At 47.6% G+C, this 24,002-nt stretch overlaps 1 protein-coding gene across 2 annotated transcripts in view; it reads left to right on the top strand.

The window, feature by feature from the left end:
* The window catches only part of GALNT15 (polypeptide N-acetylgalactosaminyltransferase 15), a 49,069-nt gene that overhangs the window by 10,591 nt on the left and 14,476 nt on the right, over nt 1-24,002 (top strand). The window contains exons 1-4 of one of the 2 annotated variants that reach the window (XM_034994207.1): nt 10,902-10,986; nt 11,429-11,620; nt 14,567-14,771; nt 21,619-21,786. In XM_034994207.1, coding sequence (XP_034850098.1) covers nt 14,662-14,771; nt 21,619-21,786 — 278 coding nt within the window. In that variant the 5' untranslated portion in view covers nt 10,902-10,986; nt 11,429-11,620; nt 14,567-14,661. Of the gene's footprint in view, nt 1-10,819; nt 10,987-11,428; nt 11,621-14,566; nt 14,772-21,618; nt 21,787-24,002 lie in introns of those variants that run through there. The other variant, XM_034994198.1, reaches the window with a different exon arrangement.

Genomic DNA, 24,002 nt, shown 5'->3' with positions numbered 1-24,002 from the left:
TCAGTCCTCACAGACTTCGGTTGTCAGGAAATACCTGTTAAATAACTGGATGGAAAGAGGGAAAGTCAAGACCAAAGAGAAAATTAGAATGAAAGTAGGCAATCCATAGAACCCTCTCAATGACTAAATATCCTAGTTCCTTACTCTGAGCTTCCTGGCAGCCAAACTGAAAAAGGAAACACCCATAGATATCACGATCCTTATTGCTCATGAGGGGAAAACATACCAAGTCCTCAGAGGAAGAAAAGTGCCTTTTCCTAGCATTTATATCTGACGGGAATTTCCCTCCGAAGCTGTGTAGAGGTGATAGTCAGTGATAGAGGACAGACACAACACCCTCAACAGGTTCCCTCTGTGATGAAAGCTGAGAGCACGAGGCCAAGCATGACTCCACAAAAACAAATTTCTAAGGTAGCCAAGACAGAGCTTTCTGAGGACCTTAATGAATCAGTGTAGACAGTCCAGAGCAGCTGAAGGAATCAATGGATTGCATAATCTTCAAATAACCCTCCATCATTGTCACTTTGATTTGGATCCCGGGACCCAAGCCTCATGACCCTGAATCCAGAACATTCTGTTAACACTTTAGTCCAAGATGGCAGTATCTATACTGGTTAAGAGCATTAGGTTTAACATCAGACTGACCAATCAGCTATCTGCTGTGTAACTTAAAGCAAGTCACTTGAGCTCCCTGGGCTCTAGTTTCTTCATCTCTGAAATGGGAATGTGTATCCAGTATCTAGTGCTGCATACACATCACCTCAAAATTTAATGGCTTAAAAAACAGATAGGGCGCCTGGGTGGCTCAGTTGGTTAAGCGACTGCCTTCGGCTCAGGTCGTGATCCTGGAGTCCCTGGATCGAGTCCCACATCAGGCTCCCTGCTCGGCAGGGAGTCTGCTTCTCCCTCTGATCCTCCCCCCTCTCATACTCTCTGTCTCCCATTATCTCTCTCAGATAAATAAAAGATCTTTAAAAAAGAAATGATAAGTATTGGGGCACCTGGGTGGCTCAGTTGGTTGGGCGACTGCCTTCGGCTCAGGTCATGATCCTGGAGTCCCAGGATCGAGTCCCGCGTCGGGCTCCCTGCTCGGCGGGGAGTCTGCTTCTCCCTCTGATCCTCCCCCCTCTCATACTCTCTGTCTCCCATTATCTCTCTCAGATAAATAAAAGATCTTTAAAAAAGAAATGATAAGTATTGGGGCACCTGGGTGGCTCAGTTGGTTGGGCAACTGCCTTCGGCTCAGGTCATGATCCTGGAGTCCCGGGATCGAGTCCCGCATCGGGCTCCCTGCTCGGCAGGGAGTCTGCTTCTCCCTCTGACCCTCCTCCCTCTCATGCTCTCTGTCTCTCATATAAATAAATAAAAAAAAAACCAGATAAATTGAACTTCATGAAAATCAAAACTTTTTGTGCTTCAAGAAAGTGAAAGACAACCCAAGAATGGGAGAAAATATTTGCAAATCTAATAAGGGGTTTGTATCATAATACATAAAGAACCCTTCCAACCCAACCCAACAAAAAGACACCCAATTTAAAAATAGGCAAAGATTTGAGTAGACATTTCTCCAAGGAATACGTAGAAATGGCCAAAAAGCTCATGAAAAGGTGTTCAAACCATTAGTCAGTAGGGCAAAACACAAATTAAAATCACAATGAGATAGCCTTTCACCACCCACTAGAATGGCTAAAATAAAAAAGGCAGACCATCATAGGTGCTGACAAGCATGTGAAGAAGTTGAAACCCTCACACTTTGCTGGTGGGATTGTAACATGATACAGCTGCTTTGGAAAACAGTTTGGCAGCTGCTCAAAATGTTAAACAGTTACCACATAACTCAGGGATGCCTGGCCTAGCTATAGACACATGAGAATTGAAAACATGTTTCATATGTTCCTAAAAACTTGTTTCACAAACTCATAAAAACTTGTACATGAATGTTCATAGCAGCATTATTCAAAACAGCCCAGCATGGAAACACTTAACTGTCCATCAACTGATGATTAGATAAACAAACTGGTATATTCAAACAATGGAATACTAGTTAGCAGTAAAAAGGAGTGAAATACTGGGGCGCCTGGGTGGCTCAGTAGGTTAAGCGACTGCCTTTGGCTCAGGTCATGATCCTGGAGTCCCGGGATCTAGTCCTGCATCGGGCTCCCTACTCAGCAAGGAGTCTGCTTCTCCCTCTGACCCTCCCCCCCTCTGTGCTCTCTCTCTCTCATTCTCTTTCTCAAGTAAATAAAATCTTAAAAAAAAAAAAAAAGAATACTGATGCTCGCTACAACATGATGAACCTTGAGAACATTCTGCTAGGTGGAAGAAGCCAGTCACAAAAGGCCACGTATTGTGTGATTCCATTAATATGTATAAAGTGTCCAGAGTAGTCTCTAGAAACAGCAAGTAGATTAGTGTTTGCTTGGGGCTAGGGTGGTTGCCAGAGGGTGGGGAGTAACTCTTAATGGGTAATGGGTTTCTTTTGGGGGTGATGAAAATATTCTGAAATTAGATACTGGTAATGGATGTACAAGCTTGTGAATATACTAGCGACCACTAAATTGTACAATTTTCTAAGGGTGGATTTTATGATATATGAATTATATCTCAATAAACTTATTTCAAAATATTAGTGGCTTAAAACAATAACCATTTATCCATGATTCTATAATTAGGACTGGACTCAGCTGGGTATTTCTTCTGCCACCCTCACCTGGGGTCCCTCCTGGGGTTGCTGTCATCTGGAGGCTAAGTGGGATTGAGTGATCCAAGATGGCCTCACTCACATATCTGGCGCGTATGCTGGTCCTCTGCTGGGGCACCTCAGCTTTTCGCCAAGTGGCCTCTCACCCTCTGTTAGAGTAAGATACCTTTCCTTAACATTGCATTTGATGGCAGTAAGGGGAAGCTGCAAGGCCCCTTGGAACCTCAACTTGGGAGTCCCAGAATATCACTTCCAGTACATTCTATCTGTCAGAAAAGGTCACAAGACCAGCCAGATTTGGGGGCTGGGGGGGTGGAGGTGGAGAAATAGGTTGCACCTCTTCATGAGAAAAGTGGCAAAGTCATGTTGCAAAGGAGCATGCATATGAGGGTGGACAGAATTGTGGTGACCATCTCTGCACACGCGAAAATACCTACTTCAAAGGGCAGTTGGGAGGGTCAAATGTGATAATGCATGATTTAGCACAGCACCTGATGTGTAGGAACCCTCATTAAGTGGTGACTACAGTGAATATTAATAAGACACTACAACATCACATGGCCCACCCTAATTTCCCCAATCCCCCGTGCTGAGAACAGATTGCAGACAGCGAAGCTAGAAAGGTCTAGACGTTGTATAGTGAGTGAATCCTTCCTTCATGTGGAAACGAGGGCCCAGGGGGGTGACAGACCTGCTCAAAGTCCCTTATTGCCCTTTGCTCACAGGGGATTCAGAGGTCTGAGCATGGCATCTGTCTTCTTCCAGCGCACGTGGCGCATGGCCTCTGACCCCTGGTCTCACACTCTTCCCCCCGGACTGGTATCCTGGGTCGGGCTCCAAGCAGGAAGGTCTCAGAGGGAAAAGAAGCACAGAAGGCAAAGTGTTGCCTGGGATGAAGGAGCAGGAGTCCCCGAAGTTAGGGGTAACTCAGATGTCACAAAATGACAGCCCACGGGTTGTATCCTGTCCCAGACATGCTGTTTGGCTGCAGTTGTTTTTTAAAAAGATTTTATATTTAAGTAATCTCTACACCCAACATGGGGCTTGGATCCACAACCCTGAGATCAAGAGTCACATGGTCTACTGAGTGAGCCAGCCAGGCGCCCCTGACCACAGGCTTTTTTTTTTTTTTTTTTAAATATTGGAAGAGTGACCGATATTTAAAAATTGAGAGATTCCCGGGGCGCCTGGGTGGCTCAGACGTTAAGCGTCTGCCTTCAGCTCAGGTCATGATCCCGGGGGTCCTGGGATCGAGTCCCGCATCGGGCTCCCTGCTCCGCGGGAAGCCTGCTTCTCCCTCTCCCACTCCCCCTGCTTGTGTTCCCTCTCTCGCTGTCTCTTTCTCTGTCAAGTAAATAAATAAAATCTTAAAAAAAAATTGAGAGATTCCCCATAAACAGTTCAGGTTTATGGCTTTTTCTGAAAATCAGAACGATCTGGCGATGCTGAGTTGAATTTCCTCCTGGTGACACTGGCTACTCTGAGGGGGGCCACGTGGTCTCTCACTCCCGGCAGCGCCCCCACCCCCACCCCGGGCCAGGTCACTGTCCCCTGGCTGTCTGACAGTCTCTGCAGACATCTGAGTGTGTGCTCGCTCGTACCCAACCAAGGAGCAATTGCAAGGAGGAGTTGGCCGCTTTTAAGCAGTCTTTGTTGGCTGCATTTTAGAGAGTTTGTTTTGTTTGTTTGCTTGCTTTTTAGAGGCTTCCAGCAGCTTCTCTGAATCACTGCTCAAGCTCTCTCCCTAGTCGGGCCTACCTACACCCCTCGCCCCCCACCCTCCAGACCTCTGTGAAATGGGTGGGAGGTGGGCAGGAAGAACAGGTATATTATGAAGCAGATGGTAGGTTTGTAGTATCGCCTGCCTTCCTCTTCCCAGGCCCCACCTTCCTCCTTGTGCCCTCTCTCTCCTTAGGGACCTGATGTCCCCATGGTGACATCAGGGGACTAGGGTTCCCAAACACAGGTGATCAGGGCCCCACCATCTGGACCATTTCTTACTGTTCCCTCAGGATCTCCCAAACCTTACCCACTCATATCAGTTAAGGGGCAAGTGGATGCTTGCTCTCACAAGCCTTACTCTCCTGAGGAGAATTCCTCCTATATTTTAATAAAACAAAATGGAAGCCACGGGGCGCCTGGGTGGCTCAGTTGGTTAAGCAACTGCCTTTGGCTCAGGTCATGATCCTGGAGTCCCGGGATCGAGTCCCTCATCGGGCTCCCTGCTCGGCGAGGAGCCTGCTTCTCCCTCTGACCCTCCCCCCTCTCATGTATTCGCTGTCTCTCATTCTCTCTCTCTCAAATAAATAAAATCTTAAAAAAAAAAAAAATGGAAGCCACCAACACCACTTGGGTCAACAGGGGACGGGAGGCCTTTGTTCCCAAAGGCTGCCTGGCAACGGAGAACATCTCACTGCTAGGCCGTGTTCTGTAGAGGTTGGGTCCAGCAGGGGATCTGTATGAGTTCCAGTCACTCATATGGCTTTCTTTGCCTGCCATCTTCCATGGTGGACCACACCGTCATGCCATACAACTCCAAGGGGCCCTGTCACGTGGCGTTCTGTGAGCATGGCACTCCCTGGAGTTGGGCAGTGCAGCAGCCCCTGGGGCGGGAATGAGGATTAAATGACAGAGCACGTGGGAAAATCCCACACATATCAGGGATCAGTATTTTTAGAACACCTGACCAGTCTTCTCCTATGATGAAAAGCAATACCAGAAACTAGCCAGCCCACGACACTAACCTGAGAAATAGCAAGAGTTTCCATTTATTGAAAGCTTGCTATGGACAAGGCACGTAAGGCATCTCTTTGTTTATATAATCTTTTTTTTTTAAGTTTTTTTGTTTTCATTTTTTTCAGAGAGAGACAGAGAGAGTGAGTGGGGAGAGGGGCAGCAGGAGAGAATTTCAAGCAGAGTCTCTGCTGAGCATGATGCAGGGCTTGATTCCCAACCCATGAGATCATGACCTGAGCTGAAACCAAGAGTCAGACACTCAATCGACTGAGCCACCCAAGCACCCCTATATAATCTTTACATAGCCCTCCAAAGTAGCTTTACTTGTTATCCTCATTTTATAGACAAACACATACCTAGAAGGGTATCCTGGCACATGGGAGGCTTGCGAAAACTAACATGTATTGAACTCTTACTATGAGTATGGCACTGGGATAAGTACTTCATATATATTAACTCATTTGATCCTTCCAACACCCCCATTTTACAGATGAGAAAACTGAGGTTAATCATATTACATGCTCAAAAAAGACTTACTGCGATCAAAAGGAGTGCAAAAAATAAGGATTGATTATTATAGACATAACTGGGTCTGTGGATCTGGAAATTGTTGAAGGATGGTTATCAGAGAGCTTATGTCACTTGCCCAGGCCACATAAAGACAGATTCAAGGTTAGAACTCAATGCCAAAGCTTGATCGCTGTCCACGTGACGTACAGGCTCTTTCCAAGATGCCCTGAATGGACAGAGTTTTTCAGCGAGGTGAGTGGGGTTGCAGTTCGCCTGCCCTCAGGGCATCGCGTGTCACACCCTCCTCCACTCTGTGTTACTACCTGGGCCGTGGGCATGGAGAAGGCGCACCCCATTTGCCCATCCCCACAAGACAGTGCTGCCCACAGGTGGATGGTGCCCATCCCTGGAATGATGACCACAGACACCCCCAGAAGGGCATGCATATAGCTGGTCCTGCTTCCTGCCACTGGTGTCTGGAAGCAACACAGCCTACACCATCCACAGGCCCCTCCGCCTGGTCACTCCATTCACCAGAAACAAAATAATCCATCCCTGGTTCCTGTGAAAAGCGTCAAATATGCCCTGAGACGCAAGGCCTTGCCAAAGTTCTGTTTCTAATATTTAGCGCTGCACTCCCTCCAGAGCCTTGCCGAGAGTGCCGGGCCTTCTGGCAAACCACAGGATTCACTCAGAGCCCATGCCTGTCCTCCCCTCAAACTCCAGATTATTTCCACGGTTCCCAGCAGTCCTGCGGTTGCCTGAAGAGGTGCCCCAGAGCTTGCTTGGAGACCATGTGAGCTCCCTTCTGTAGAGCAGGTGACGGTCGCACCTGAGCTGTTGCCAGGACTCCCATCTTCACAGCTCGGGGTGGGGAGGCATCTTCCTTGGCCTTGTAACAGCTCTCAGAGACCCACTTGGCCTTTCAAAGTCCTAGGAGCCTCATCAAGTTTATCCCAGTCACGCTCCTCGTCCCCGTTCATCTCTTCTTCCACCTTCTCTCACTGTGAAGCAAGAGCACAGATCTATCTACCCACAAAACCTAGAAAATGCTGGAGCAAGACAGCTGGAGGGCGAAGAATCTTAACAAAATTCTCTTCGGAATCCCTGCTCCCCTGGCTTTTCCTCTTGCTTTCCCCTCTCCTACCTGAAGAGGGCCGCGAAGAGTCAAGAACACAGAATTTCAAGGCTGGAAGAGCCTCGGGGATCATCTCGTTAGTAATGGTACATCTTCTAACCATGGCAGCCAGTTCTTACCCAGCGCTTCCTCTGTGCCATCCACTGTCCCTCGTGCTTTACGAAGGCCATTCATCTCCACAGCAGCGCTGTGAGGCGGGTGCTGTTATGACCATCTGGAGGAAACCAGGGCCCCAAGAAGCTAAGCAACTTGCCCAGGGTCATTTGCACCACGAGGAAGGGGCGGAGCCCCAGCACCCATGGCCTGAATCATCAGGCTAGATGCTCTAAGGGTCCCTGAAGCCAAAGAAAGGAAGTCAGTCGCCCTGGAGTCACCAGTTATGGAGCAGAGCAGAAAGCTCTCCTGTCTCCTGACGTTGAGGAATGTGTGAGGACCGTGGTCCCAAAGAGCGGGAGTTTCAGTAAGAATCCCTTTCACTGGTGGAGTCCCTACTGCGTGCCAGGCACTTGTTCCTTACAAAAGCCTTTGAAACGGGCGCCACGGACATTCCCATTGTGCAGATGAGGAAAACCCAACTTCCAAAAGTAGTTCAGGCAGCCTCTCAGGCTATACTGTAGGGTGGTTGTTAAGGATGGTTATGTTTTACAAAGAGAAGCATAAATACACTACACGTGCTAATTACATTTTTTCCAAGATAGCTATAAAAGAGCTGCTGTCTATGGCATGCCTGTAATTATTCTTCGATTCTCACAACAGGGGGTAAATATTATCCAGTGTTCAGATGAGGAAACTAAGGCTTGTAAATATTGAATATATTATCCAAGGGGTTAGGAAGCAGCAGAGTGAAGATTCAAATCTAAATATGATTCTGAAGTCTAAGCTCTTTAACCACCTTTCTTCAAGGACGCGCACACACACACACACACACACACACGCTGTTTCCGGTGCTCGAATTCTATGGACTGGGGGAGGGAAAAGACCCGTCCCTCCGGAAGGCATGGCTGTGTTCTGCCCTCAGGTGACAGACTTCAGTCCCTACAAAACTGCAGCCACGAGAATGCCATTTGCAGGCCTCCCTGTCCCCAAATGTCTCTCCTATCTGCGTTGGAAAACAGCCAGCCCCCAAGCCATTGCCCTAGGGATATTTTCAGTTTGATTTGTACCCCCTGAATTCACTGAGGCATGATTACTTCTCACAGCCACTGGAGGCCCCAATCTTGACCCCTGGATTTTCCTACTCTCCCGACTTCAAAGGAAAGAGAGAGGACATGATGGAAATGTTGAACCTGTTTGTGAGCAGGTCTAGAGAAATTCTGAGTGCAGAGTGGAAATTCTCCAAGTCAGGCGAGGTGGGGGAGCAAAGCTTCACCAGGGCTTCCGGGGAGAGGAGGGTGAGTGCGGGGAGGGGCCGCAGGGGTGAAATCCCTCAGCAGAGCAGGCAGTGAGCCCTGCAGCCTTGGTTATCTCCTGAAAACCTTACAGGAGGGGGTTTCACTTCGCACGGGTTATGTGAGCAGCCTGTAAAAGTGCACATAAAATTCATGATTTCATTTGTTGTAGGGATGCTTCTAAGGACAGTCACCCATTTAGGGACTTCTTTCTAAGATCTGTAGGAATTTCTCTTAAAAACTAGTGTGAGATGTGAAAACTGGTGAAGTTCCAGTAAAGTCTGTATTTGAGCTAATAGTATTGGAACTATGTCAAATTCCTGATTCTGCTCATGGTGGATGGTTATATAATATATCATCACTGGGCAAAGCTGCATGAAGATAACACAGGAACTCTCTGGACTATTTTTGCAACTTCTTGCAAGTCTTTAACTATTTCAAAATAAAAGTTGTAAATTGTAAAAAAAGAAAAGTACTAGAAAGAGCATCACTTTCCCTAAAAATTCTAGTATATAACTTCTCTGATGGTGACAATTCTGATGCAGAATAAACCTCCATTTTCTTTGGCTACTGGGAAGCTCAAATTTCAAATTCATTCTGGAAACTCCAAGGCCCTTATGGCCTATATATCTATGTTCTTTCTCTAGATATTAACTTTCTATTCTTTCTTTTTTAAGATTTATTTATTCATTTGAGAGAGAGAGCGAGAGTGAGCACTTGCATGGGGAGGGGCAGAGGGAGAGGGAGAGAATCTCAGGCAGACTCCTGATTTGAGCACAGAGCCTGATGTGGGGCTCCATCTCACCACCCTGAGGTCATGACCTGAGCAGAAATCAAGAGTCGGACGCTCAGTTGACTGAGCCGCCCAGGCCCCCCTTGAGTTTCTATTACTTATATTTCCGTCCCCCTGACTTTTCATCCTTACTTTTATACTACCATTATTTTATTGTGCCTATTCCTTGTGAGTGACTTCAAATCCTTTATGGAAAGAAATAGGGCATTAATATATAAGTTAATAAAATAATTGGCCCCTAGTTTATGAGATATTCATATGTTTGGGATTTTTTTTTAATCTAGGATTTCTGTTTTACTGTTACCTTAAAGCACTTACCTTGTATCACTCCTCCACCCCCTGGCATAAGATTCTTGCCTGGAGTCACACGCAGGAGTCTTGCACATTGAGAGTCTCAGCCTTGGGTAGGACTGTACTAGGCAGAGAGATGCTCAGCTGAGGACCAGCGTGGCATTTCCCTCCAGCTGGGCCAGCCTTAGTCTGGTGGTCAGTCTGCAGGCAGTTCTACCTTCACAATTGCCTTTAGGTGTTGGAAGTTTGAGGTCCTTGAGCCAACCCCTACTCAAATGCCAATCCTCCTCCAGGGAGGGACATTTAGAGGCTACCTAGAAAAAAAAAGCGCCTTTTGTGAACAATTGTGAGCCACACACTGCTCCAAGCATCCTGTTGTTATTATAATTCTTTCCACTGTGGTCTCACTCACAACTCTCAGCAGATGAAATGCAAAGCAAATAGGGAGCATACTATTCATCTGCAAAGGAAGGAGGGAACCAGGCAGGCTCCTGACAGGGGTGGTACCTCCCACCCCTACCTCTCCAGCCACAAACCAGCGGACGGGAAAGGGCAGGGTAGCCTGGAAGCTCTGCCACTTACCAGCACTGTGAGCTTTGGTAAGTCTTGTCCACTTTCTGAGCCTCAGTTTCCTTATCCACAAAATGGGGGTAAGTGCCCAAACCAAAGACTTATTTTAGCTTAAACAAGCAGTAATATGTGTAGAGGACTTAGCACATTATCTGGCATATTGTTGGCACTCACAAATGTTCAATCTTTGCCCTTCTTCAAGAACAATAATCATATTTAACCTTTATTATGTGCTAGGTGCTGTGCTAGATTATACAGACACAAAAATAAAGAAAATAGTGTTTCTGCCCTTAAATGAATGACAATGCGTGTTGATAGGATACTCACTATGTACCTCCTCCTATTTAAGCCTTACAACCGCTCTATGAGGTTGGTAATGTCATTCACTCCCATTTTACAGGTTGGAACAGTTGTTTGCTGGGAATAGTGGCAATATCCCTCAACTGCTATGAGAGAGGCATGGATTAAACATTGCTCCTGGGATTTGAGGACTGGGAGACAGTAGACAGCACTACTACGAGGGTGTGAGGGGTTCTCTTTCCTTGGAGATTTCAAGCAAACCCGGGGTGGGGGGCGCGGGGAGGCTATCTGGTTATAGCAGCCCTGGCCAGGGCCTAGGGAGTGTGTCAGAGGATGTCCAATGCTCCTTTTGGTCTTCTCTTCCCATGGCTCCCTGGTTCTCTTCCCTACAGGTGTCTACAGCAGAACCCCGGGGACAGCCTGCCCACAGCCAGCGTCATCCTCTGTTTCCACGACGAGGCCTGGTCCACCCTCCTGAGGACTGTGCACAGCATCCTTGACACAGTGCCCAGGGCCTTTCTGAAGGAGATCATCTTGGTGGATGACCTCAGCCAGCAAGGTGGCTATGGGCTCCTCCCGCTTCTCGGGTGGGCCTAGACCCTGGGCGGTTCCCATGCAAAGACTAGGGTTTAGAGCCTGTAGAGGAAAGGTTCCCAGAAGCATACCTCCAGATGAGGATTCAGGTGCAGGTAACTCATTAGTGAAGAGCCCCAGGGGCACCTGGTAAGGAAGTGGGGGGAGAAGACATAGAAGGCAAAGCAGCCAAACAAGGCAAGGGGGTCCCAGCGAGGATCTCAGGAGGGTCGCTCCAGCCTGATCCCAGCGGGATCTCTCCCAGTCTCAACCTCCACACAGTCCAATATGCTTCTTTCCAGACACTCAAGAATCACAGCAGGGTGGCCATTCCTTATCGCTCACTGCCTCCTAGACACTGGGTAAACCACTTGACATGTATTAGTCACTAAATCATTCCTGTTTATCCTGATCCATTCATTTTCCAGACGGAGGAAGCTGAGGCCTAGAGAAGAGAATTGACCAGGACTGAGTCATGCCAAGGGCAGCAGAGTCAGGCCCAGAGCCCAGACTTGCAGAATCTGCTCAAATGTTTCTACTGACAGGAAACTCACTACTAGGGACCAGCCCCTTGCCTGGCTGAGTTGTTAAAAGAAGATGGAGACATAAGAAAGTTCTAGGTCAGTGGTTCTCAAGCTTGAATGTACATCAGAATTGTCTGGCAGGTTTATTAAAACACTGATTGCTAGGATCTCCCCCAGAGTTTCTGGATCTGGTACTGGGCCCCATGAATTTGCATTTCTAACAGGGTCTCAGGTGATACGGATGATGCTGGTCCGTGGACGACACTTTGAGAACCACTGCTCTTCTTCGGCTGGGGCCTCAGGCTTTATTTCTGGCTCAACCAAATGGCCTATGGAGCCCCACCCCCCGCCACCGGGCCCTGTGGGGAGAACAGATTGCTCCAAGGGAAACTGAACACTTGCTGAGGTCTGAAAAACACCTTTCTAAGGGGAATGACAGAAGACAGGCTCGAGTAGCCGCTGGCCTCTGCTAGTTCTTCTGAAGGGCCTCATGTTGGGAATTTGCCCAGCCCGGGCATGGAAGTGAATCAGACTATCCAGAGGCCCCAGAAGCGTGTGAGGTTACTGAGGTACAGACAGCTGCGTATTAGGCCGGACGGGCAAGCAGTTCCTGGACTGGGCTGTGTTGGCTGGTGGAAGTACCCACAGACTCTCTGAACTCTCGGCTGTGCCGGGGTCCTCCCAAGAGCACATCTGTGGTTCCTCCCCCGTCAGACTATGAACTGTGTTATGTCAGTGTCCCTTGGTAGCCTTCCCTTCTCCTTGTGTGTGTAGAAGCCGAGGAGCTGGGCCCCAGGGCAGTGGGGTCCTCCAATGTCCTCAGCATCTTCTTTTTTTTAATACTCTCACCCTTTAAAAAAAAAGATTTTATTTATTTACTTGAGAGGGAGAGACAGAAAAAGCAAGAACAGGGACGAGGGGGAGAGGGAGAGGGAGAAGCAGGCTCCCTACTTAGCAGGGATCCTGAAATGGGGCTGACCCTGAGAGCATGACCTGAGCAGAGGCTTAACTGACTGAGCCACCCTGGCGCTCCGTCCTCAGCATCTTCTGCTTTCCACTTAGCCCTACTTGGAGTGTGGCTTTTGGCCTCCTAATCCAATGAGGCTACTCTACCTCTGCACATCACATCACATTCCAAGCAGAAAAGGGTGAAATGCCGAGGTCAGCCAAGTTTGTCCTTTAGAAAAAAGTCCGTAAAACAACAGTTTTTTCCAGAATCTTCTCACCTAGTGTATGTCCACCAGAGTTAGATTAAAAGGCTATTACTAACAGCAAGGGAGTCTTGGTAGGTTAGTGCTTTTAGCTGCCCTGAACAAAATCAAGTTTCTGCTAGTAAGGTAGAAGAGGAGAATGAATGTTGGACAAGACAACTAGCAGTTCTCGGTACAGTGGAGTCACCGAGGGGCTGGTTCTCACACATCCAAGTTCAGAAATTTTAATTTGCTAACAGAGGTCCTTCTCTAGGCAATGGACTTGGGACTAACAAACTTATCAGAAAAATAATTATAAAGTAATCGACATAATGTTTTACCACCAAGAAATTCAACAGCCAATGACTGGGAATCCTTATGTCCACTGCTCAGGACAGTTTCCTCTGCAGAAAAGTCTCCCTGAGGAGCCACATGCTGCTCAGAAGGCAGCTCTCCAGGGAGTCTGCTGGGGCCTTCAGGTAAGGCTGCCTGAGCCTTCCCGAACTCCCTAGAGACTCAGCTACCAAAATAGCAAGACTATGTGTATTCCCATCAAGACTGCCTCTGGGCTGGAGAACCAGGGAAATTCTTGCTCTTCAGCACAGTTCTGTTCAACACACATGTGTGTTGCCTACCATGGGCCAGCCCTGTGCTAGGGATCAGAGCAGTGGAAATGCATGAGGTATAATCCCTGCCCTTGAGATCTTAGTTCAGTGGACTAGGGGCACCCCATTTCCAAGACTTCATGAAGGACACTACTTCTCCATGAATGCATTATTCCTTCTTCCTTTTGTCTCCACTAGCTTGTTCATCTTGATGTATGCATGTGTGTGTGTGTGTGCGCGCATGTGTGTGTTTAAGATAAGAAAGCTCTTAAACACAAAACCTAATAAGCTTCTCCCTTTACCCCCTCTAGAGTCATTGTTCCTCAAAGAATGTCTAGGCTCTTGGTCTTGGATTTTCAAGTCCCACTTTCTCTCCAACCCACTGCATTGCTATCCACCCCTACCGTTACAATGAAACCCTTTGGCCCACACCACCAATGATCTACCAGTGGCCACATTTAATGGACCTCTGTCTTTGACCTCCTTGACCACTGCCTTAAGTCAGATTTCTTTAGCGGAGCCTGAGATGGGATTCATGTGCTTGTGATTTTTAGGGGGTGTACTCTCAGGGGAAGCCTATAGGAGAGTAGGGGAAGCAGGAGAGGCAGAGGAAGGAACTGAGCCAAGATGAGGTTTCGGATGAAGTCCAGCCACAGCCTGATCCCATGGACAGTTCTGCAGTGCCAACTGCATCTCAGAATCTGTCCTGCCTTGAGGCAAGGGAGTGGGCTTTGATAGCCCTGCAAGGGTTGGTCATTGACCCTGGGCACCTGGGGCCAGGGGCAGCATTCTGCAGGACTCTCTGGCACTCACAGGAGAAGCAGTTCTATACCCAAGGGCATGTCCCCGGAGAAGGGTGCAGACTAGTTAGCAACAAACCTACAGCTGCTGGGCACGTACAAACCAAACCAAACCTAAGAAGGGACCCTAGGTCATCTGAGTCGGGCACCAACAGAATCTGCATAACCCACTGCTGCATTTAGAGAAGATTAGCCATTCCTCTCCTCTCCGGGTTTATGACACCATCTCTCCTGGCTTTTACTGGAGGGAATACCGACCCACCCCAAACTAATGAAGCAACTTACATCTTAGCAACAGCCATAGTGTGATGTATCTGAGTCTCAGGACCCTGGTGCTCACCACAGCTCCCAAGAGAGAATCGCTGACAATGATCCTAGTGATGGTCATCACACTCTCATTGGCTGTGGCATCTATGACCCCACTGACCACAACTCTGTTGATTCCAGGACAACTCAAGTCTTCCCTCAGTGAATACGTGGCCAGGCTGGAGGGGGTGAAGTTGCTCAGGAGCAACAAGAGGCTGGGTGCCATCAGGGCCCGGATGCTGGGGGCCACCAGGGCCACCGGGGACGTGCTGGTCTTCATGGATTCCCACTGTGAGTGCCACCCGGGCTGGCTGGAGCCCCTCCTCAGCAGAATAGCTGGTGACAGGTAACTTCACCCTTGGGGTCTGGGGAGCAGAGGTGGGGCTGGGAGAAAGAGTCTACAGCCTCCACCACTCACAGAACATCTATCCACCATTGAACAAGTCCCCGAGGCTCCCCATGAGAGAGTAACATGCTTCTTTGGGTTTTTTTTTCAGATGTTTGAGTTTGAGCCTTTTCAAAAGTCTAGGGAGGTACATTGGAAGGGAAGTTAGAGGTCCTCCAGTCCATCTGCTTTGTTTTCTAAATACAAAAACAGGGGCCTAGAGAACAGCTTCTCTTAAGTTGCAAATACTCCTGGATAGGGTAACATCTTACCATGGTGTCACTCCCTTTGTTGAAAAGTCAGGAATTTTAATCAGGATTATAATATAACCTGAGAAAAAGTCTTTATATTTTGTTCGTAGGTACTTACCCCTAAACAGAATGTGTTAGACTCTGTGATTGCTAAACTTCAATCAAGAACCAGCATTGGTTTTTGGGATGAGGGGTCTCTAATGTCCTAACTAAGGCCTCAAGAATGTGAAGTCAGAGAGAATTGCATTACACACCCCTTAGCCCAACATTTAAAATTTTTTCTTTGACCATTTCTCTGTTCTTTTTCCCCATCTTGCTGTCATTCGCTCCCCACTTCCTTGCTCTCCTCATACTGTTCCTAAATATGCCCTGTCAACCATTTTCCTCAATCTGAATATCCCACTAAGAAAAAGCAAACCCTGGTGGCTAGCCCACCTTGGACCACCTCAGGCATACCCCTTGGGGTTTGCGGAGGCCTAGTACACAGTAGGAGTTCAACAAATGATTGTTTCTGATGATGGCCAGCCAGATAGCGCAGATGCCCGAACCAAGCCTTATGACTTCTATCCTTGCACTCCTCCCCATGGTATACGTTCAATGTCTCCTTTGAAGTCGGGGATGACAACATCTAAGAAAAGACCTTTCTGGATAAGGAGGCAGAGGAATTAGCATATTCCACTAGATGAAGGAGGTTTCAAGCAACGCGATGTCATTCATTAATAGTTCAGCAATTCCTTTTTAATAAAGAACAATCAGAGTTCAAGTGAAATCGGGAAGGATTAGTTTTGCCCAGTACCGTAATACAGATTACTGCCCACTCCTGGCTATTACCTCAGAAGAAAAGGAGATGTGTATAAATCCAGGACCAGGACGAGGACAAGTAAACATGCAAACCTAACAAACTCTGCCATCTTGGATCTTGCCCTCAACATCATAATGACCTTGTATCATTGCAGTGGGAACTAAAGTTGGTCCAGCCTATTCCCCATCTAATTCCCATCCCCGTGTCACAGACAGATAGCTTTCAGAGGGACCTGTAAGATCATCTAGTCCTATCTCACGATTTCACTGCTGAAAGAAACTGAGTTCCAGGGAGGCCAAGGAGACCCCTCAGGGTCACACAGCCACTCAAAGAGCTAGACTGTTTTCCATGCTTCTTGTATGCAGACCTTTAGGAACCCAGAAATTAATATCATTAAGCCTTATGTATGTATAGCCCGAATAGACTGTTCTCATATAATTCTTTACTGATGCCCCCCCCATGAGATGTCTCAGGCAAGTACTTCTGCTTCCATTTTACAGAGAGGGATAGTGGGGCTCCTTGGGGTGAAATGATCTGCGAGGGTGCATGGAGACTTTGCCGCTGAGTCAGGTGTTCTAACTCTGGGCCTACTGCTCTTTTTGCTGTCTATGAATTATTTTAAGAATTGGAGATGCTGATCAGGGAATGAGATTTATTCATCCCCCCTCCCCACCCTGGTTGTGAGACATGTGTTAAAACATTGATTAGAACGAGCCCCTCATGTCTGCTGCTCACATTAGTGCCATTTTCACAGATCTGGAGATTTCTCACTCTAGGCTGAGAGAGGAAGACTTGGCAATACCTCAGTGTCCTCAGCTATAAATAAAATGGGGCTCCCTGAGAGACTTTCCGCAGTTAAGAAGGTGGGTCCGTGAAATTTTCATTTCCTGGGCTCTTTCTTTTCTCTCGTTATCCAACTTTTCCCCTCCCCTTCTTCTTCCCTTTCAGTCTCCCTCCCTCTCTCCACTCCCTCCCTCTCTCCCTTTCCTGCCCCCCTGCACGCACACACACACACACACACACACACATGGGCACACACACGGCCTCTGGTCTTAGACCCCATTCTGGCTTGGCTTCCTCTTCATGTCCCCTCTCTTCTATGGTTTAGCCATCTTTTTGTCATCCCACACCTCATTCACAGCTTCCTGTGTACTCTGTTTTCTTTGGGACCGATGTTCAGCTTGCAGGCCTTCACAGGTGAGGGTCTGAAAGAAAAGCTAGCTCTCATGGGTCTGAGTTCTCATCTCTCTCCACTGCACACAGAGATGCTCTGAAAGCTGTGGCCTGGGAGAGTGGCCCTTTTAAGGTCTGCTTTGCTCCTATAGCAATTTTGCTCGAGCGTTTCCTCTGGCCTCCCATGGCAGCTCACCTTGTGTGAAGCAAAGCTGTAGAAGCCATTGGGCACAGTTTCTAATAGCTACTGCTCTTCAAGAGAGGAAAGGAGTCCCAGCTGCCTCTGAGGCTCATGGCAGGAGACATTCTGTCACCAGGTGAGGATCCATTGTGCAGGAGGCAGGAAAAGGTCTTTAAGGCCTTTCATTAAAAAGGTGGAGTGGGATGATGAGTAACAGTGTAACAAGCCATAAATCAACTATTTCAAAGAGTCATAACTTCCTCAACACCTCGATCAGAGGGTTCAAGGCCTGGTTCCTAGCCCTGGTCCCCCACCCTGCCCACAGAACAGGTCTATAGAGAGCCATATGGCAACTTTGTATGAATTGGTAAAAGGAGTCCCTTCTTCATTATCCTTTACTCTCATTTCTCAGAACATGTGTCATAACACGTTCATTTTTTAGAACAAGTTACTTTAATGCTAACTGCCAGAAATTTTAGAATGAAGTATGCAAATTTATAATGCCTATGATATTTGAAGCATTCTCTAAGTTTGGGCAGTGCACAACCCACATAACTGTACATAGCAGCCCCAGACAGAGCTGCTCAAAGAGCAGTTTTTAGAGCAGTGTTAGAGGTGCTGGTTGGTAGTTGGTTTCCGTGTAAAGTAACACAGATGAAGATCAAGGGTAGCTGTTACTCCAGCTGCCAGCTGACAACGGCCTTGTGCTAACTGTCAGCTCTAATACCCAAGCCAAGGAGTGAGAGTTATGGCCCTAGAGAAATTAAGGTTTCCAATGGGAAAGGGGCAGTCTTCAGTGAAGTGCTGAAAGACAATACCCACTGAGGGGCGATGCTGGCTCCAGAGGCTGTCCAAGCTGTTTTCCCCTTGAATTTGGTCTGGTCCTCTATCTTAGAGACACCTAGTTCATAAGGTCATGTAGTGCTCAGCTAGGGCTGAGCCTGCTCCATGGGGAGAAGCAAGGTGGGACAGGGAACAGACCACCTCCCATCACCCTGCCCTGCAAGGGGTTAAATGATGAAAAGCAGTCTGAGGAATCCCATGTGAAAGTGTGAGTGTGCGTGTGTGTGTGAGTGTGTGTGTGTGTGTGAGAATATGTGTGTGTGTGTGTGTGAGAGAGAGTGTATGAAAAAGAGAGAGAGAGAGAGAGTGTGTGTGTGTGTGTGTGTGTGTGTGTGTGTGGTGAGGAGCAGCAGGGGGACCAAGATGACCCCAGCCCACAAAGGGAGCAGGCTTCTTTTGGTCTCAAGCCCCAGGGAAACTCTCCAGTCTTCTTCCTACCACACACCCCTCAGCATGACAGAGTGGTGAAACGGCCAACACAAGTCTTAGGGTCACACTTGAGAAGCAAGAGCTCTGGGATTAGAGAATTCAGAGACTTTTGCTTCTCAGTATAAGATACTGTCCACAACACCAAGAATTTGAGTGAACTTCCAAAATGACTTTAGATATCACAGACCCGGAGGAACATGGAGGTGCAGGAATAATAAAGAGGGATGAGGTAAGCCAGGGCTTGTAAGTAACCTAAGTTTGGTTGGTAAGGTTGAACCGCAGTTAGATTTTGACTACTTGGACAGTAGTTTATTAGTTGACCTCACGTTCAGTGGTCAACCAGTCTTTGTTGACAGCTCTACTACCTCTGTTTGTCTTTTGAAACCCAACTGCCTGACCCCCTGGAGCTTAGAAAGGCTTAAGAGAGAATCAACCTTGTACTTGCCTGAGAGTTAAAACTCAATTTGCAAGAGAGAATGATGGTGTAAGCAGACACTTCTAGCTCCTTCCAAGTCAAACAGGGCAGCGTTGCTATTTTGCTTTAAGTGTATTCCAAGAACACCAGACACATCTGTAGGTACAAAACCCAAAGTTAAATATAAGACTGTTTGGGTTTTTTAAATCACCATTTTTGAGTCACTAGACTGCAGTTACTCCCTAATTCAGCCGTGGCTAAGCAGCTGCTATCCTCTTCATCTCTATCCAAAAGGCACTCAGAGTGTCTTGTGATTCATCACTTAGGTGTCTGGTTAAAATAGAAGGAAAAGGAGATCTCAGAAAGGAAAAGAAGCATTGGATATTTGGGGTGATACAGTTATTAACCGTGAGATTTGCATAGGACTCTGAGCTTCCAGCAAGACAGAGCAAATAGAGAGACTTGATAAATTCTAGAGTTCCCATTTTCTGGTCCAAAGTAATGCACAGCCTTGTCAGGCAGGACAAGCTCAAAGATCTAGGAGAAGCTAGTTGTATGGATGCTCAGATGCAATTTCCTTTCTTGTCCTGTTATGATTACTAAGATGGCATGAATTTGATGGGATTCTTCAGGATTCAGCCACACGGCTCCCCTGGCTCTTGACTCTGAAATTCCACAAAATGCTTTGCCCGTAGCCAAATCCATCCCATCTGCTCAGTTCACTCCACAGGAAGTGGAGACTTGGGAGGGGGGCTGGGTGTCCTCCTTTCTTCCTTGATCTTGCCTCTCAGTTTTCTTAGGTCAATTCAGGATGCCAGAAGCAGTGGGGACCCAGAGGGATTAAGTTTACTTTACCTTCCAGAGGGAACAATGTGAAAAGGGCAAGAAAATAATATTGGGATTCTTGCTCTAAATATAAACCCCATGACTCCTCATGCCAATGTCAGCCACTTAAGGACAGATAATTGAGTCCTAGGACCAGCCTGGTGCTTTCCCTGTAGCCTGGGCCACCCTAGCCTGGCCATCTCTGAGGTGGGAAGAATAGAGATGGAAATCGATAGAAGTGTAAACACAGTGTGGCTGGCATCTCTCTGCCAGGAATCTCTCTTCTCTTAGATTGAGACCTTCCAGGACCCCTGAGTTCAGGCCTGATCCATTTCATGGCATAGATTTTAACTTATTTTATTTTAGAGAGAGAGAGCATGCGCGTGAGAGTGAGCAGGGGGAAAGAGGAGGGGCACAGGGAAAGGGAGAGAGAATTTTAAGCAGGCTCCAGGGTCAGCATGGAGTCCAATGCAGGGCTTGATCTCACGACCGACCCTGAGATCATGACCTGAGCCAAAGTCAAGAGTTGGAGGCTTAACCAACTAAGCCACTCAGGCACACCATGGCATAGATTTTAGAAGTAATAGTCATGAGAGGCCAGAAAAAAATGTGACTGAGATATCGGCTATGTGGAGATCAGCTCCTGGTACTCCTGAATGATGACCTGTTTAGTTAAAAGGTGAGGTTTCTGACCTGTACCATTTTCCCCCATCACCCTCTCTGAGGTCATATCCCAGGCTGTGCAAACAAAACAAAACAAACAAGAACAACAGCAAAAAAGGGGTAAAATCCAGTTACCAACAGCATCAGTAAATGAGCAAGCAGATAAGCCTCGACTTAGGACTTTGGTTTGCTCATAGACGCCATGTGTTCGCGTACATGTGCATTTACACCAGGGACACTGCTGGAGTTTGGCAGTCCTGATTCTTCAAGCCGATCAAGTTGTCTGATATAGGGAAGAACAAGAACCAGACCCTAGAGCAGGGGCCCATGAACCCTCTGAAATTGTGCATAATATTTTGGATATGTGCATATGATAATTTTTCTGAAGAGGATTCCATAGATTTCCCCTGATTCTCAAAGAGATCAAAGGCCCCAAAAGAAGTCAAGAGCCACTGTTCTAGAACATTACAGCTGAGAAAGGTGTTTGTGGGAAGTGGTTCAAACTCCCATTTTACAACTGAGGAAACTGAGGCCCGGAGACGTGCAACTGAGCTGAGACTAGAACCCCACTCTTCTGTCTTTCGGTGCTGTCAACAGAGGTTTTTCAAAAAAGAAAGAGGCAGGCATGCTCTTTACTTAAGTGGGCCCCCAATTCCTTATGGAAAAACATATTTTCTAGAACAGTGCTATCTCATAGAAATATAACAAGCCATGCATTTAACATTTAAATTTAAACATTTCTGATAGTCATATTATAAAACAAAAAGAAACATGCAATTAATTTTTTTTAAAGATTTTATTTATTTATTTGACAGAGAGAGACACAGCGAGAGAGGGAACACAAGCAGGGGGAGTGGGGGAGGGAGAAGCAGGCTTCCCGCGGAGCAGGGAGCCCGACGCGGGGCTGGATCCCAGGACCCTAGGATCATGACCTGAGCAGAAGGCAGACGCTTAACCACTAAGCCACCGAGGTGCCCCCACAAACATTTTAGATATAGGATGCACTCACTCTGGTTACCCATCAAGGGCACCGTTTGGAAGGCTGAAGAGAGGCAAGCCATTGCGGTACTTTCCCCATCTCAATTTAGACAGACCATATTTTAGGTGCCTGCGAGCCACATGTGGCTCCTGGCTGCCATATTAGGCAGCGCAAGTGTAGATTACGCTTCTATCCCCCAGCAGGTGAATGGTTTTTATCCCTTATTTGATTCCACAATTTTTTCCAGGAGCCGAGTGGTGTCTCCAGTCATAGATGTGATTGACTGGAAGAATTTCCAGTATTACCCCTCCAAGTACCTGCAGCGTGGGGTGTTGGACTGGAAGCTGGATTTCCACTGGGAGCCTTTGCCGGAGCGAGAAAGGAAGATCCTCCAGTCCCCCATCAGCCCCATTAGGTGAGGCTCCTCACACAGCCTGCTCCTTCTTTGCTTCCTCAGGAAGGACTCGGCAGCCAAACTGCTTGGGATCAAATCCTGGCCCCACCTGTTTTCTAGCAAGTTACTTAATCTGTGCCTCAGTTTCCTCATCAGTGAATTGAGGGTAACAGTGAAAGAGTCACTACATGAAAAGCAGAGAGAGTGCCAGGCACTCAAACGTCAGTGTTATTATTGTTATAGTCTTAAGTGAATGGAGTCCAGCTTAAGCTCTTTCAAGTAGCTTCTTCAGTGAACACCCCTGTGGGCGGTGAGAGAACCCAAGCCGGGATCTTGACCTAATTCTACCTCTCCAGGTAACACTGGAATTTCCCTGACCTCAGGTGCTTTCTTGCTAAAAAGGAAGGATTCCTTCAGGTGAATGCTAAGACACCCTAACTCTCAAAATATATCAAATTCTATGAGTTACTTGCTTGCTTTGGTGTTGGGGCATGTTTGGGTTTTGGAAGCTTATTCTATTTAAGAAGATGTTCTAGATATCTTCTTTTGCATAACAAACCACCCAAACTTAGTGGTGTAGAACAACAACAGTTTTATTAAGCTCACAGATTCTGTGGGTCAGGAATTATGAAAGAGAGCACCAGGGTTGGTGGTCTCTGCTCCATGGTATTCAGGATGGCAGAAGATAGAGCTCAAGATGGCAGCAGGGGTGGGGGGCGCTGCCCTGAGGCCCATCGAATGTCTGAAGGTTGATGCCTGTCATCAGCTGGGACCTCCACGGGAACTTCAGCCACTCCCTCCATCAGGTCACTGCACCTGGGGCTTGCTACACCATGACACTGGGTTCTGACACTAAGTATCCTAAGATGGCCAGGTGAAACAAGCTCTATCCCCCTCCCCCTTTAAAAAAGATAGTTTGTTGAGGTGAATTTCACATACCACAAATGAGCCATTTAAAAATGAACAGTCTCATAACAAGTAGCGCAAGTGTGCAAGCACCACCTCGATCTAGTGCCAGAACATTTCCATCACTCCAAAGTAGAATCCCATACCCATTAAGTGTTGTTTCCCACCCTCTCCTCCCCCCCAGCCCCTGGCAACCACTGTCTATCTCTATGGATTGACCGATTCTGGATGTTTCATATAAATGGAATCATATGATGTGTGACCTTTCATGCCTGGCTTCTTTCACTCAGTCTAATGTTTTAGATGACGTATCCCCTTCTCTCGCCAAGCCTCAGAATTCACCCAGGGTCACTTGCAAAAAGATCTCAGGCCCACCTAGGTTCATGGGAAGGAGGCACAGACCCCACCCTTCAGGGGAAGCAATGTCAACGTCACATCGTAAGGAGAGCCTGTGGGACAAGGGATCATGTGGTGTTGCCCTCTGGGCAGTTGGCCTCCATTCGCCATGGTCCATCTCCATCATACACTGCCCAATGCTCACCAATTATACAGCTGGTGTCTGAGCACCTAGTAGAGGGACACGGTAGGAAGGCATTAGGCACAAACAGGCCTTCCCAGGGGTCTGCCCAAGGGAGTGTGACTCTAACGGAAGTCTGAGAAGCCGCAAGCTCAGAAGTGCAAAGAAAAAATTGTCTTTATTTTCTAATAACTGGACTTAGGTCGTTTCTATCTTAACCCCTCTTTCCACCTAACAGCAGAAAACGTCCGTGCAAATTAGTCAAATCCCATGACAGCTTAGTGATTGCATATTTAAATCTATCATCCAGGCATGTGCCCTCACCCTGTCTCCCTGAAGTTGATTTTGAGCTCCAGGCTTCTTTGAGGGGGGTGGTCAGCATCGGTGGGGAGGGAGTGCCCCACGTTGGGCTCAAGCTATCCTGCATGGTTGTTCACCACCATGTACTTTCACTGGTCATGGCCTCTGGCCAGAGGTTGGCACACCCGGCCCCCAGCGGCCTGCACCTGCCCTCAGTATCTGCCCAAGTCCCACTTTGGGATGTGGGAAGAAAAAGCCAGACTGTTTCCCTGGTTTCCCTAGCCTGGTGCTACCTGCCTTAGGGTGCCTTATGTTAACAAGGCCTTCTTCCCAAAGGTCTCTCTAGAGGTACTCAAGCCAGAGGGTAGGGGAGCCTCAGGTGCAGCCCCGTGGCCCTCCCTTTAGGAGGTAAAAGGGCCCAGGCAACCATAACTCTCTTCTCATAAAATACTGGGATTTTTGACATGGTTGCTTGGCTCTGGTCTTGCAATGAAAAGCATTGAGGTCTAGCTGG

Source organism: Mirounga leonina, unplaced genomic scaffold (assembly GCF_011800145.1).
Source record: "Mirounga leonina isolate KUSES-001 unplaced genomic scaffold, KU_Mleo_1.0 Mir_115, whole genome shotgun sequence".
Classification (NCBI taxonomy): domain Eukaryota; kingdom Metazoa; phylum Chordata; class Mammalia; order Carnivora; family Phocidae; genus Mirounga; species Mirounga leonina.
Note: the sequence above shows the minus strand (reverse complement) of the source record. Positions and strands in the feature narration are given on the sequence as shown.